The 16,938-nt window shown below is 37.3% G+C and overlaps 1 protein-coding gene across 6 annotated transcripts in view; it reads right to left on the bottom strand.

Annotated features, from left to right (window-relative positions):
• Nucleotides 1-16,938, bottom strand: part of GRIA4 (glutamate ionotropic receptor AMPA type subunit 4) — a 366,663-nt gene that overhangs the window by 85,181 nt on the left and 264,544 nt on the right. For all 6 annotated transcript variants that reach the window (XM_055306749.1, XM_055306748.1, XM_055306750.1 and 3 more), the window contains exon 6: nucleotides 5,855-5,908. In XM_055306749.1, coding sequence (XP_055162724.1) covers nucleotides 5,855-5,908 — 54 coding nt within the window. The remainder of the gene's footprint in view (nucleotides 1-5,854; nucleotides 5,909-16,938) is intronic.

The raw sequence follows: 16,938 nt of genomic DNA, 5'->3' as shown, positions 1-16,938 counted from the left end.
GAGTCAGAGAAAGGGAAACCCTCTTACACTGTTGGTGGGAATGAAAACTAGTGCAGCCACTCTGGAAAACAATATGGAAGTTCCTCAAAAAGTTAAAAACAGAGTTACCCTATGACCCAGAGATTACAGTACTAGGTATTTATCTAAAGGATACAAATGTAGTGATTTGAAGCAGCACATGCACCTCAATGTTTATAGCAGCAATGTCCATAATTGTCAAACTAAGGAAAAAGCCCAGATGTCCACTGACAGGTGAATGGATAAAGAAGAGGTGAAACACACACACACACACACACACACACACACACACAGAGGAATATTAGTCATTAAAAAGAATGAAATCTTACCATTTGCAATGATATGGATGGAACGGGAGTGTATTATACTAAGTGAAATAAGTCAGTCAGAGAAATACCATATGATTTCATTGATATGTGGAATTTAAAAAATAAAACAGATGAATGTAGGGGAAGGGAAGGAAAAATAAGATAAAAACACACAGAGAGAGGCAAACCATAAAAGACTCTTAAACCTAGGGAACAAACTGAAGGTTGCTGGAAGGAAAGTGGGTGGAGGATTGGGATAACTGGGTGACCAGCATGAAGGAGGGCATGTGATGTGATGAGTACTGGTGTTATATGAAACTGATGAATCGCTAAACTCTATCCTGAAACTAGTAATACACTCTATATTAATTAATCTTAATTTAAATTTTTTAAAAAGGAAACTGGGGTGATGAAGTTCCTTACTATTTTGGGGTTGCTGTCTATTTCTCTTTTCAGATCTGTTAATATTTGCTTTAGTATATATTTAGGTGCTCTGATATTGAGTACAAAATATATACAAATATTGTATTTTACTGATGAATTACTCCTTTACCATTAAAAAATGATATTCTTTGTCTCTTGTTATAGTTTCTGACTTTAAGTCAATTTGTCTGACATATCTATAGCTACTTCTTCTTTCCTCAGTTTCCATTTGCGTGGTCTTTCTTTTTTCCATTATTCCACTTTCAGTCTGTTTGTGTCCTTAAAGTTTAAATGAGTCTCTGTAGGCAATACAGAGTTGGGTCTTTTCTTTTTTCCCTTCTTTTTAAAATTCATTCAGCCACTTTATGTCTTTTGATTGCAGAACATAGTCCCTTTACAATTAAATAGATGTTGGTAGGAATAGACTTACTATAGACATTTTGTGAATTGTTTTCTAGCTGATTTGTAGTTTATTTTTCCTTTCATCCTCTCTTGTGCTTTCCTTTTGTGATTTGATGATTTTTGAGGTTGTATTTTTTACAGAGTAAATTCCTTTTTTTTAAAGTTTTTATTTATTTGTTTATTCATGAGAGACACACACAGAGAAAGGCAGAGACACAGGCAGAGGGAGAAGCAGGCTCCATGCAAGGATCCCGATGTGGGAGTCGATCCTGGGTCTCCAGGATCACACCCCAGACTGATGGCAGCGCTAAACCACTAAGCCACTGGGGCTGCCCAAGTTTGTATGTTTTGATTCATTTCTCTTCATGTTTTGTGTTTCTTCTATAAGTTTTGTTTTGTGGTTATCATGAGGCTTTAATAAAACATCTTATAGCTATAAGAGTCTATTTTAAACTGGAAACAACTAAACTTTGAATGCTCTACAATTCTCCATATTTCTCCCCACATTTTGTTTTTGATGTCACAATTTACATCTGGCTCACTCCCATTATAAAACCAGGTCATCAACCTGTCTCTAAAAGATTGTACACATGCCTGGAGGCCTACTTATTACTGTTCCTACTCAAGAGATGGCTGGATCCCATAGCTGAACGTGCTTGTATTCATAAATCCCACAGGACTGTAGCGAATAATGAGGGAGTTCTTAACAGGTATATCTTTTCTTTTCTTTTTTTTTTTTTTTCTTCTCTGATTGGGTGAATTCCACTGCCTTGTCTTCAAGTTAGCTAATCTTTCTTCCATCTATTCCAATCTGTTATTGAATACCTCTACAGAATTTTGTAGTTAGTTTTTGTATTCCTCAACTCTGTGGTTTCTGTTTGGTATATCTTAAAATATTTTCTAACTCTTTGTTGAAATGCTTACTTTGTTAATACATTGCTCTCCTGACCTCAACAAGCATCTTTATGACTGTTATTTTTTTAATAAATTAATTTTTATTGGTGTTCAATTTACCAACATACAGACTAACACCCAGTGCTCATCCCATCAAGTGTCCCGCTCAGTGCCCCTCACCCATTCACCCCCACCCCCCGCCCTCCTCCCCTTCCACCACCCCTAGTTCGTTTCCCAGAGTTAGGAGTCTTTATGTTCTGTATGACTGTTATTTTGAACTCCATTGTGCAAATCACGTATTTCAATTTCATTAAGATTTGTTTATGGAGATTTATTTTGTACTTTTGTTTAGAATGTATTTTCATTTTTCTTGATTCTCTGTACTGGTTGGTTTCTACACATTAGATAATACACATACCTCTGCCAGTCTTGACACCCTGGTGTTGTATAGGAGATGACCCTCATCAAATTAGCACAGACTAAACTGTTGGTTGTCTCTTAAATCTGTGTGATTACTCAAGCAGCCTTCTTTGTTTAGTGGCTCCTAGTAGTGAGGGACCTGGCTGTGTCCCAAAGGAAAGAGTCATAGTCAGCACCTAGATGCAGGCTGATTGTAAGATTGACTCTCAGGCAAGCAGCTTGTGAAATATACAGTCAAACCCATTTCAGGGAAAGACTGGGAAATGGGCATCTTGCCAGTTCCTTCTATGTTCAGCCCTGGGGAGATACCTGGGTGAGTACTCTCATGTGTACCTGTTAAGAACTACCTCATTATTTGCTACAGTCCTGTGGGATTTATGAATACAAGTACATTCAGCTATGAGATCCAGTCATTCCCTGAGTGGGAACAGTAATAGGTAGGCCCCCAGGCATGTGTACAATCTTATTCTAGAGACAAGTTGATGACCTGGTTTTGTAATGGAATTGAGCCAGAGGGAGAAGGTGACAGAAATATCCACCAGATCCCCTGAACTCCATGAGGAATCACAGCCAGCTCCTTAATGCAGGCAGCTCCTTAATGCAGATTCTTGCCTATGGGCTCTCAGGCAGCAGATTATAAAGTAGGTAGTTAATTTCCTTTCAGGGAAAGACTGGAGATGGGCATCTTTGCTTGATCCCTCTGTGCTAATAAAGCCTGTGGGGATAGTTACAATGAATCCTCATGAGCCCATTAAGAATTGTTTCTATAGTCCTGTGGGTCTTGTGGATGTATAACTCATCGACTTTCATAGATAGGTGTTCTATGGGCCTGTCTCTTGAGTGACAGCCTTAAAAGCTGGGGTGCTAAATGTATGATTCAAATCCTCTGCTGCTCATGGAGAAGCTGGGAGCTAGGGATGGATGCCCTCCTGACTGTATGACATTGTGTTGGTATACACAGTTTTTATGAAAGAGTGTGTCTCAGCATTTCCTACCCATTTTAATGTGGGTACTTTCTTAGTTGCCTGATGTGTAGGAGTCACTGAGCTAGATTCCAGATTTCTCTCGGAGGGATAACTCTGTGCGTATCTGTGAGAGGAGGGAAGTTCAGGAGCTTCCTATCTCTCCCTCTAGTTTCCTCCAACTAAATAGTCCTGCTGAATTGGTTATATAGCAGTTCCTCATTAATTGTAAATTGTAATTGGAAGTTATAAATGGAATTATTTTCTTAACTTCACTCTCAGAATGTCTGTTACCAGCATACAGAAATATACAATTTTTTATATTGACTTTCTATCCAAAACCCTGCTGAACCTACTTACTAGTTCTCATTAGATTTTTTTTTTTACTAGATTTCTTAGGATTTTCTATTCAAAAATATCTTTTTTTTTCCAATCTGAATGTCTTTTTATTTCTTTTTCTTGCCCAATATCCCTTGCTAGAAGCTTCAGTATAATGTTCAACATAAATCATGAGGGGGCATCCTTGTTTTCCTGATCTTAGCAGGAAATTATTCAGTCTTTCAACATTAACTATATTAATATAATCTTTCTTTTGATAATGGATTTATTTCATATTTGGGAATCTTCTGCAGTAGTTCTTAAGAACAAAAATCATTCTTGTTTTGGAAGTCACAGTTATTTAGAAATAAATGAATAAGTCAGGAAGGCATAATTAAAACAATATATTATAATGTAGATATGCACAAGTTACTGACCTAATCATGTGTTACAGTGATATCAAATACATATGGTAAAATCTTGTTTTTTTTTTCTCTTAAAGATTTTACTTATTTATTTGAGAGAGAGAAAGAGAGTGGGCGAAAGAGCAGAGGGACACACAGACTCTGTGCTGAGTGTGGACTCCAACATGGGGCTTGATCCCACAACCCCACAATCACAACCTGATCTGATATTAAAAGACAGACATTCAACTGATTGAGCCACCCAGGTACCCCTTGATTATGTGATGATTATATGCCCTAATACAAGCAAATATTTCTTTCTACTTCATGGTGTTATTTAGTCATTACATAGATATCTTAAGTATGCTCTCATCTACTAGGGAAGTTTAAGACAGGCTCTGATAGCCATTCTTTCCATTTTGTACTAGTTTGTCGAAGTCAACAATTCATTTCTGGCATGACAGTCTATTGACTTTTTTTTCTTCTGAATTTCTTTGTTTGAAAAAAGGGATGTCAAAACCCTCTGTTTGTTAGAATCTCCTTGTATAATGTCATTGTGAGTATACACATTCCAGAAACGTAAGCTTTTTGTCTTTAGTGATTAATATCAGGATATGCTAATTTTAAGAATTATATTTTTATAAAATATATTAAAATATCCAGACTACAGGCCTACTAAAAACAATGGGAAAGATAAGTCAACATTTCTCAGTATTTTCATGATAATCCATGAAACTAGTGAAATCATACTTTATTCCAAAAACACCATGCAAGAAGAGTTGATAGTCTATTGCTGAATTTTAATATCTCAATTTCATAGTGTGATCCAGTTCACTAACAGCTAAAAATTCCTGTCTCAGAGGGTGATGGCCCACTCACTACAAGACGAGAATTAAATCTGAATCTCTTTGCAGCCTTTGGTTCTTTCCCTGTGTTAAGGAAAAGATCCTCACCAAAGAAATACATAGTAGGAAAAGAGAAAAAGGAGAAAACCTTCTTAACTTCTCTTAAATAAACCACATCTGAGGTTAAGCCCTTGGGGGAGATGGCACTCTAATGAAGCAAGGAGAATGGGCCCCTATTTGGCTGCTTTCCCTCTACACTGCACAGTTAACAAGAAATACTTGGTGAGCCTTGGCAAGAAATCTAGAAGGATTTGCACTTTCAGGATTTTATACTAATGTGTATGTATCTTTTTCAATATAGGTCTATATATAACACAACATGAAAAGCTGACATAATTTTAAAAATATTTGGATTACTCCCAATCAAAAGACTTCCTTACATATCTGTTTTAATCTTGCTTTTCTTAAAATCAGAGCACGAGGGTCATCAGTTTGATCATCCTTGTGATATCCTAAGTATTGGCAACCTTAATCCATACATTAAATTATGGTACATTAATCATTTATACAGATAAAAGACAATTATTTAATTTGTCAGGTGATATCATAGTAAAGCAAATATCATAATCACTTTTAAATGTGCTTTGGCAGATGTCAAACTAGTCTGCATCAACATATATTGAATTGCACATTAGAAATATGATGACTACTGTAACAAAAATATTATCCTAGGTGTTATAAAAAGCTTAGTGAGTAATGTAGTTTACTCATTTACTGAAGTATTATTTTAAAGCACAGTTATTATAATCTGGAACGCTCGAGCAATTCTTATGAAAAAGAAAAAAACAGAGAGCTCTTACCAAGTTTGCAATGATGTAATGGTAGCCTTTTACATGCTTCCCAACACTCACAATCTGTGAAAATAGAAGGAAACAAGGAAAAACCAATTAACTTTACTGAAGGGTATTTTTAAAAATAGAATTTTCACTATTTTAGCATAATTCCATGTGGAAACATGATGAGAAAATGTTACTTTTTCTTATAATTGAAGAAATTCATAAGCCACCTTAAAAATTAAGTGATTAAAGTAAAAAAAAAAACAAAAACAAAAAACCCAACATTCTAATTTCAATCATGCTGTATAAATGAGCCTTCATTTACCAAACCTTGTTCAGAAAACTACTACTGGGGATCCCTGGGTGGCTCAGCAATTTAGCGCCTGCCTTCAGCCCAGGATGTGATCCTGGAGACCCGGGATCGAGTCCCGCATCAGGCTCCCTGCATGGAGCCTGCTTCTCCCTCTGCCTGTGTCTCTGCCTCTCTCTCTCTCTCTCTCTCTCTCTCTCTCTCTGTCTCTCATGAATAAATAAATAAAATCTTTAAAAAAACAAAAGAAAACAAAACTACTACTCATGCTATAATTTCCTAGAAGAGAAAGAAATGGTTATGAAACAAACTAATGTGTGTATATATATATATATATATAACATATATATGTAATGTATGATAGGTTGTTAAGTGTCTTCTATTGTTAAGAATGATTTTCTATGAGTAGATTGGATTTTTGTCCTGAGCAGCAAGCAAGATTTTTCTGAGGCACAGTATCTGTGTTTAGACGCCTCTGATACTAGAGAATACTTAGTCAATTCCCACTTGTATATGGATAGAGCAGTATTTTATTATAATCAAAAGAATAAAGATAAAACAACATCAAGAGACTTTTTCTCTGCTAGATTCATCATCTTTTTTCTAAGAATGTTTTTAGGAATATTTCAGGAATTAGGAACTCAGAAATTCCTAACAGAGAAATATAGTTGCATTACAAGTGAAAACTCTTATTTTCTATAAAATTGATAATTCCTTCAATGAGAGAAAAATATAATGACAGTTACTGGTGAGCCACTTTGTAACTTCATTTGTTCCTCAAAGTGGACAACACAATATATGAATTTCATGTACTTTCCTCATCAAAGAAAAAATTAAATTGTTTTTAGCATTTCAATAGCCTCTAAAAAGAATTCTTTGTAAATGGATGAGTTGCGTATGAAATAAAGGAAAATCCCTTTAAAATCCAGAACATACGAATCATGATCAAAAAACAGAGCTTTGCACACATGTCATTGGTGAAATGGAGTCTCTATGCTCATCTTATCGTTTCTTTTAGGTCACAGCTAAGACTTCCTCTTTATTCTGATGGTTCTTCAGTTTCATTATGATGGAATTTGAAGTTTTACTTCTTACTATTTGTTTATATTGTTCAGGAATTGTTGTGCTTCCTGAATACGAGGATTTCCTTAAACGATTCTGGGAAATCTTTATCAATTTCCTTGAAAACACCCCTTCAAAGATGTCTATGTTTGCTTCTAACAGATACTGCAGTGTTCGTTATTACTGATTCCCAGCTCACAGAGTGTGGTATAAATTCAAATTAAACTTACGATCTGCCTAAAGAGAGTAGTGATGACCACTTCTCACAGAAGGAGTCTGCCTTGCCACACTGAGCCTCGCCCCAGGCAGAAAACATTCAGGTGATTCCTTGTACAGGGAGCACATTGCTTTCTAGTTGTCTCTTTTACTGGGTATCACTCTTCAAGAGTGTGGCTTAAAATCAGACCTGAGGTCTAACTTATTGCCTTGGCTGAGCCTAAAGTCCCTGGTCTTGGGTGAGCGTTAAACCTCCAGTCAGGTTGCCCAATCTGGCAACTTCCGTGGGTGCAGTTGCCTTTCATTGCTGGCTCCAGAAGATTTTTCTTTCTCTCCGGGAAGCTCAACTATGCATTTGAAATGTTTTACGTAGCATGTCTGTATCTTTTATATTGCCTGATTTAGCCCACAGTTTATCTAAAGTTGTACATCCCTTGACAGTCTCACCATAAAGATGAGGACAAGCAATGCATGGATGGGATTGTAAACAAGGTCTGCTAAAGAAAGTGCTTAATTAGTCATCATATTGGATAACCCAAACCCAAGTGATTTAGCCCAGGTTGAGGAGGTGAGAGCACTGGTATTCTCTGGGAATCTCCAGGGGAGTGTGTGCAAAAGATAATTATCAAGGAACACCTGATTGCTATACTTAGGACACTGTATACTCTCTTACTGTGTCTCCAGAGCTTCACTATTGGACCTCAGCAGGGAGTGTTGCCACAGGACAATTCATTACTTCTCTCTTGCTGATTCACTGTAACTTTCTCTGGTGTGATGGTGTAAACCCTTCTGCACTCTTCTCAAACACCCCTACTCATCCTGCCTCTTCTCCTCTCAAGGTTCTCAGTGTATGATTTCTCTGTGGCTTCAGTCAATAACCTCTCCCTTCTTCTAAAATTCTTTTCTTTTCTTTTTTTCTTTTTTTTTTTTTAGATTTTATTTATTTATTTGAGAGAGAGCATGCATAGGCTGGGGGAGCAGCAGGCAGAGGCAGAGGGAGAAGCAGACTCTCTGCTCAGCAGGGAGTCCAACATGAGCCTGGATCCCAGGACCCTGAGATCATGACCTGAGCTGAAAGCAGATGCTTACCTGACTGAGCCACCCAGGTGTCCCTTTCTAAAATCATTTTAAAGATCTAACACTTGTAAGTGTTAAAAAATGTGGAACTGGCAGAAATTCTGCACTTGGTGTCTCCATAAGGAAATTACTGTCAGTTCTAGATTGTCTAGTAAAGAACTGTAATAAATTAAAGCTTATGTAATATGTTTTCAAGGAATTAGAACTTATGGAACCACAAACAACCAAAAGTGACAAAAATCCTGGCAGAAAAGGCCTTGCAGAGCTTGATTTGCATCAACATGATGGGAACCCAGGGCCCCAGGGAGCAGTGATCAGAGGATTTATTTACCTGGCTGGGGAGGCCAGAGAGAACACCGTTTTTTTGCTGAGCCAGATCCTGGCAGGGGGGAAATGAATGTGCCCTACAAACTGCTGTGAGGCCCTCACTGCCTCTGAACACTCCCCACCCCACCCTGACTGAGGTTAAGGCCAGATTTTGATCCCTCTGCCATGCATCCAACACTAGATGGAATTTCTTTGTGGAAAAAAAATCCAATTTATACTTCAATACTCTATAGTAAAGTGTCCTGCACCTAGAGTACTGGTTGCTTAAGTTCAAAAAAATATTTTAATTGTTGTGTGAAACTGACAGTGTCACAGATGTGTTTTTACATGGCTATCATCATCTCAACAAATGTGAAGACAACCTCCTGTTAAGAAACCAAAACAACAAAAACAAACCACCAAACAAATGAAAAATCAAAAACAGCAATCAGAGTGACTTGACTTTGGATGCAGATCAAACCTTGTGTCTTTGTATTTCTGATGTTTATTCTTTATAAAGAATGAAAGTGCACAGTGTGAGGGGAAAGACAGGAATACATAACAGCACAAGTATGTCTGTAGGGCCAGTGACTCACAGACAACTGGCCACCCACTCATGCTTTTCCTCTTACCACTTCAGTGCCTACTGCCACCCCTGCCAGTACCCCGATTTCTGTGACTTCTGGGTCTCCCTGGTCCCCGAAGCCCACTTTACTCACAGTGCGGGGAGACAGGGGGCCATCAGAAGTGCCCGGGGAATGAACGCCCTCCTCCCGGCAGCCCTCCAACAATGACTGACAAGTGTGTTTGGCCCAGTTTTTTTTTTTTTTTTTTTGGCCCAGTTTTTTAAGGGAAAACAAGGCCCACGATGAGGACTTGGTTGAGATAATTAATTATGGCCTTTCATAAAGGTAAAAACATGTAGGAGTAGAGACTCTGTTTTCCTATTCTTTTTATCTTCTTAAAAGAGACAGAGGATGCAAATGGACAAAGAATAATTGACCAAGTATCTGTTCAGAGTTCTGAGGAACGGGTTAGGAAGAATATACAAGTTCCACTGACCATACGCTTTCAAAGGAGCCCATCTCTACCAGAATAAAACGCTTAAGAAATGGGACTAATTGGGCAGCCCCGGGGGCACAGCGGCTTAGCGCCGCCTGCAGCCCAGGGCGTGATCCTGGAGACCCTGGATCCAGTCCCACATCAGGCCCTGCATGGTGCCTACTTCTCCCTCTGCCTGTGTCTCTGCCTCTCTGCCTCTGTCTCTCTGTGTCTCTCTGAATAAATAAATAAAAAAAAATCTAAAAAAAAAAAGGGGACTAATTGATTCCTTTGATTATTTTTTCTTGTTTGTTTTTTAGGAGACAGACAGTTGCTTAGAAGTATCTATGGTGCTGGTCAAATGATTCAATTTTAAAATCAGACCCATGTATATTAATAGGGTAAATGCCCGATGCAGTCACTGCATTGTTTTAATGAATTATGGCATAGTCTTTATGACTGTGACTTCTAAATCTTTATTCACTTATTAAAATTAGGGAAGAATGAATCCAGGACACTTTTCTACCTTGACCCCACCTTTAAATAAATTTAGTTCAATAAATGTGTCCTATGTATAAGTTTAGGGTAAGGAGATTCAAGGCATATAAACCTAAGTAAATCGGTGCTGTTGGGATAAGAGTGTTTAATTAATCTCTTAAGGGGATAAGCCTCAGGCAGAAATGACTAAGATACTGACAGACTAAAGGGAGTGCCATGGATTTTAAGATGTGGTATCATTTGGTTGGGAAAACAAGGTAATTTGAAAGACAGACAGATGTTAAATAAATATTGATGGAGTGGATGAATAAAGAAGTTAGCATATCAACACCACCAACACTAGTATATTAAGATCCATTTGAGACTTGTAAATGATGAGAGTTTAGCCTTTAGCCCTCAATCTAATTTTATGTGAATCCTTTATGTATCGATGGTTTATAAAGCATTCAGGGGTCTTTCTAGATGAGGGTTGCTGTGTATCACCTTGAACTACTATTATGAAGCTATGATCATTGTATTGAACAGTCTCCGAGCTGGAGACCTGCAACAGCATACCTGAGTATGAATGATTTTGGTTTTCCTTTTCTTTGATTTGATAACTCAGCTGGAAATTCCTCTCCCAGCTGTTATCATGTTCCAGAGAATTCCACGACATGAGCAAAGCACTACAGTATAGTTGGTGGTGTTATGGACAGGATGCCTGGTAAATGTTGGAGACTTACTGTCACTCTCTCTAGTCCTTTGTTTCCATAGAAATCCCAAACCCCCAGATGTCCCTTGCATGTTGATCGTCAGGACGCTTCAAAATATTTTCTTGGGATCCCTGGGTGGCACAGCGGTTTGGCGCCTGCCTTTGGCCCAGGGCGCGATCCTGGAGACCCAGGATCGAATCCCACATCGGGCTCCCGGTGCATGGAGCCTGCTTCTCCCTCTGCCTGTGTCTCTGCCCCTCTCTCTCTCTCTCTCTCTCTCTCTCTCTCTCTCTCTCTGTGACTATCATAAATAAATAAAAATTAAAAAAATATTTTCTTATAGATAAAATCAAAAGCTTTAGCTTATTTAGTTTACCTCAGTTTCACCAAAAGAAAAACATAAGGCAAAGGGCTTTTGCAAATGCACTGCAGAGTTATGACCCTGTAAGAAAAGAGGACTTTTACTTCTGGGGTGTGACTCACAGAGGGAGAGAGGAAAATAAAGAACCCCAGAACAAAAAGAACTAAGGCTATTTAGTGTGAGAAGAGATGAGGTGAGGGACAGGGAACTAGAACTCTCATCAAATGTTTTAGGATTAAGGGGCACATACATGCACATGTATACAAATGTATTTTTGTTCATCTGTACTTGAGGATATCAGGAATAATAAAAATTTCTAATTAGGACAAATTCACTTTTAGGGAAAAAGGAGTGGAAGAATGTTGCCCGTAAAGGGATGGCTGCCTCTCAAAGTAATGATCTGATCTTTCGGTAGCAGCTGCCAGCAGGGGCTGACTGACTTCCAGTAAAAGATGGGGTAGAGCCCTTCTCAGATCTAAAGTCCTTTGTCTGTATGGCCAGTGGCTGTCACAGATGCTACTGGCTGCCCACCCATGCTTTTCCTCTTACCATTTCAGTGTCTACTGCTGTACCTGCTGGCACCAGGATTTTCATGACTTCCTGGTCTCCCTGGTCCCTCACTTTGCTCTCAGTGGGGAGGGCAGGGGCGCAAGGTCAGAAGTGCCTGGAATAGACGCCCTCCTTTCCTTGCAGCCCTGGTGCATAAATATTCTAACACCCTTGCCAGAGGGAGGATTCTGATATGTGTGTTCTATTTACACTAATTTCAAATGACATTTACAATAATCTTCTAGTAATTTACATTAATTTCAAATGAGATTAAGCTTCAGTCACCCACATGGTCATTTTCAGGATAAATGCACCTTTAATTGACTGCATTTCTCCAATGCTCTTTCAGTATGTTCTTCGTCTCATAAACCGATGGATTATACATAAATCTGTGTCTTAAGGTTTGCTTCTGGGGAAACCAAACTAAGACAGTATCCAAATAAAAAAAAAAAAGAAAGAAATGAGCAATGTGGCAGTAAAATTAATAAGGGTAAAAAAGTCCCTAATCTCTGTGTATAGTCAGGGACTCAAATTGCATAAAATGCCATGCTTTAATTTGGAAAAGGTTTAATCTCTTATATAGAGAAATAGAAATGAAACAGTGTCTTTATTTGATACCTTCTTTTTATTCCTGACATACAATTTTGCTCTTCATACTGTCTTTATATACTTTAAGGACACCTGTTCTTAGTACTAGTTTCTTTCCTTGACTATATTCCAAATGCTAACAAAACAAAACAAAACAAAAACCAACAGCAAACCTTTGGTTTCATCCTTTCAGAATCTATGAAGATTGTAGATTGCTTTATATATACCTCTCCACACAGATGGCCCTTTAAGTGATATGATTTGAATGGTATTATAGAACAATGAGTAAAAACTAAGTGTTGAAATGCAGGTGTTTATTTCCTGCTTCAGGACACCTCATCTCATCATGGTAACTTCCAAGAGCTATAGAAAAGCATGTTGTAGAGTGTATCCTTCTCTATTATGGCAGTTCCAAATTTCTATGTCCACAGAGCCTGAATATTATGATTCTCATCATGCTAACAGTGACCATCTCTTAGCAGAGATCCATTCTGATTTAATAGCATTTTAATTTAGTGATTGAACATATTTGCAAAGAGGCACAGAAGGTTCTACGGAATTTGTGATTAGGAATGTGAAATGCACATAATAGCTTGAAGGAACCAGTGAGCACCATGCTCTTCTTTAATTAAAGAGATATTTTGTGTGAAGCAATATAAAAAATACTGCTAATGAGATGTAGGTGCAGGGTGGTAATCCTTTGCTTTCATAAACAAACATGTTCAATAAGTACAGTCATTAAGTAATGAGGCTAGGACTCCAGCCCGGATGTTTTGACTATTTTTTTTTTCTCTACCCCGTTGCTTTCCGGAGGAACTTAGCAATCATAAAAATGACTTATTTGGGGCCAATTTTTATACATTTTTCATAAGAGCAAAATGAATCACAGATATTTATGACAACGACATTCTTTATCATATTAGATAGTTGATGAATGCTAAATGTGTTGATGAGAAAAACCAGCTTTCTCGTAACAAAACAAAAGTTCCTTTCTTCAAATAATCTCCTGTCTGAACATATTGCTTGTTTGAATAACATTGTATATGCAAGGTTTTCCTACTCCCATTCTGCAGCAGACTGGGACGTGGCCACACAGATGGAGAGCTATCAGGTAAAAACACAGCCAAATTTAGGTCCGCAAGTTCTTCTTTTATGCGTAATAAAGCTACTTAGCAGGAAAGCTTGAATAACTTGGATTCAGTTTTGTATAGCTTGTACTTTACCAGGTGTGTATCTCAAATGACAGTTCAGGTATACAGCCCACCTTTAATGTAAATCCAACTCAATCCAGTAGATAATTCTATTTATATGACAAACTTAAAGTGATCAGTTACAGGTTCAACTATGTACAGTACAGCTTTAAGCACATTATAGAGTGTTCTCTTTGAAAATACAAATTTCATAGATGGTTAACTTTTGGTTAATCAGAATATTACATGTCCGTAACTGGACATGTCATCAATGGATAAACATCTATTCCTGGGTTACAAAAAAAACTTGAGGGGGCTGATGGGGTTGGTGGTGATGGGAATAAAAGTTATTTCCAAACATCACATATTGTCATATGTTTCAAAGGGATAGGTCATTATGAGGGGATATTTGAATTATAGGTCAACTATGTTTGAACATGGCTTGCATAAGAACCATATGAAGGTACTGTTTATGGGATGGATGACCTCTAAGATCCAGCCAACCTGAGTATCTCTGATTCTGTGACTTTCCAGGGTAAGGAACTGTATGAGCCACTGGTTCTGGGGGCTCCTGTTAATATACCATGTTCCTACTACTATGCTCTTGATTTTATATTTCTTTTCCTTATCATATTTATTTGAAATATTATCACCTGAATGTTCATTCCTCACTTATTTTTCTTAATTCAAAAATTCCTTTATTTTCTTGGGAACATTTTATTTTTCCGTATTTTTCCGTGACTGGAGAGAGAGAGAGAGAGAGAGAGAAAGGCCACTTTTGCAGGGAATGCCAGGATAAATAAGGTTTGAGGTTGCTTTGCTATAGGAATGTTTAGAGACTTTAATATGCTAATGTACGCTAAAATCCCAAGTGCCAGATAGAGTATGCAGCTCTAGAGAACAGTTTTAAAAGGTTGTTTAAGGACATCTTTCCTATAGCGGTACTTTGTGCTCACTGCTTTCCTTAACTTTCATATACATTTCACACTTTAGTTGCTTTAGTGGCATTTTCTTAGTTCTCTTCAATGTTGATCATCTTTACCCGCAATAATAAGTCAACTAAACCATCTGAGGCACACTGAAGATATGTTCTGTCCATATTTTTTGTGGCAGCACCTTGCTATTTAATAACAGCTGGTAACTTTTCGGTCCTGAGTTCTAAAATTTGCCTGTTGGTAATTCTACCTAATGGATAGAATTGTGGTCAGCTAAATATAGAAGATGCATGACCCCAGAATCACTCTCTTTACTTTTATTTCAGGAGAATGTTTTCTTGGCAGTTGAGCTTAATTGTTTTGTTGTACTCCAAACAGCATAGTGGTGCTGGAGAACCACACGTTTGTTCCTATGAAGTGGATTCAGAGTGAGGATAATAAAGATGTAAGCAGAGATCCTATCTTAATAAACAAGGAAAAACTTTTTATTTTTATTTTTTTTGGAAAAACTTTTTAATGCAAAGTCTTTACCTTTCTTCAAGCGACTAACTCAGAAATTAATTTAAAAGACTAGCAAATGAAAGGTCACAACTAAGAGAAAAAAAGCAGGAAAATATGGCTTTCCCTAATAAACGAGATTCTTTTTGGTGTCAGTATGTTGTATGTGCATAGCAAGCTCACTATACAGGTATTTTATTTCTACAAAGACTATTATCTACAACTAACAATACTTGTTAAACTCGCCAATGGAAATTTCCCTTAAAAAAAAAAAAAAAACCAGTCAGATCAGTTAAATTCAAAATCTTTTTTTTAAATAATAAATTTATTTTTTATTGGTGTTCAATTTGTAAGTTCAAAATCTTAACGAAAGTTAATGGTGACTATGAATCTCTAAACTGAGTGCATATCATGGTGCTTGACAAAGTAGATATTAATAAATACATTTAAGAATTTCTCATTATTACTACTTGGCATTACATATTTACTCATTTATCATGTGGCTGTCTCACTAAAATATAGACTCCATGGAGCAGAGACTTTAGGGGGCCCTCAATAATTATAAATATTTGTCATGTAGATGTCCAATAGATGAAGTTCAATCCTGGTCTACATGAAACACGAAAAATAAAGATTAAGGACCACTGCTCCCTTGGCACACTACTTAGCCAGCAATCTTCCCTTTTGAGTCTAACCCTCTATGTTGTTGCGAGAATTAATCATTCTAAAACATGAATCGATCAGATCATGTCTAAAAACACCCAATGGCATCGAAATGCTATGAGGAATATAAAACTGCTTAGTAGAACCTATAGGGCCCTTTGTAATCAGCCTTCAGTTTGCCCTGAGCATCTTCTCATTTCCCCTGTACTTGATGTTCCAACATAGGCATTTGCTTTCCTGGACATGTGGCTCCATCCCAGCACTCTGCTCTCCCACTGCCATCTGTCTTGAATGCCCTGTAGAGTTTCTTCCTGCAGAATGCTGACTCATCTTTCAGCAATGTGCTTTAGTCTTTATTATACCTTTCAGCATTGTGTTACATTATTTGCTTGCATTCCTCCGTTTTCCTTTACGTTTGAAATTCCTTCAAGGGATGGATTGCAATTGATTTAACTTTATATATAGTGCCTGGAAATTGGTAGGTCTGGAATAAATGTTGGTTGAATAAATGAGCAAATGGGTGAACATTGTGTATATGTGTAAGGGAGGAAAATCGTAAGGTGGGGTGGGCAGAGACAAGAAAATTAGCTTCTTTTGTGTTACCTGTGTTACTAGCACATCACTATAGTATCTTTAAATATTTGACCTTCAAATTTACATTATGACAATCAGTAAAGGTAACCACAAAATTAATTATAAGAATAGAATTTTAAAAATATGTTTCCTGTATCGATTTTGTGGTTGTAAAAGAAAAGACATGGGCAAGTAAAGAGGCAATATAAGCTTGGAATTGGAAGAACATAACCAACATTTGATATATCTGACTGGGGGAAAAAAAAACTAAAAAAAAAGAAAAAGGAAAATAAAAATTCATTATGTACAATCTTGATCTTTCTTCCATTTACTGGTGATTATGTGAACTTTAGTCTCTCTCTCTCTCTCTTTTTATTATAAAAATGACATCATTTTAATTTCCTTCCACAATCTGATCTTAAACTTGGCACCAGTTGTGTAGGAGTTCAGAGAAAATCTAGATGATCAGTAAGAAAGTTGTGTACAGTCACGAGGAGGATCAAGAATGGATTTGTCCTGTTACTTTTCTAACTAAATCATGGTGATTAA

The sequence above is a fragment of the Nyctereutes procyonoides genome, unplaced genomic scaffold, assembly GCF_905146905.1.
Source record: "Nyctereutes procyonoides isolate TBG_1078 unplaced genomic scaffold, NYPRO_anot_genome, whole genome shotgun sequence".
NCBI classification, from domain to species: domain Eukaryota; kingdom Metazoa; phylum Chordata; class Mammalia; order Carnivora; family Canidae; genus Nyctereutes; species Nyctereutes procyonoides.
The sequence above is the reverse complement of the archived record's forward strand: the minus strand, read 5'-3'. Positions and strand labels throughout refer to the sequence as shown.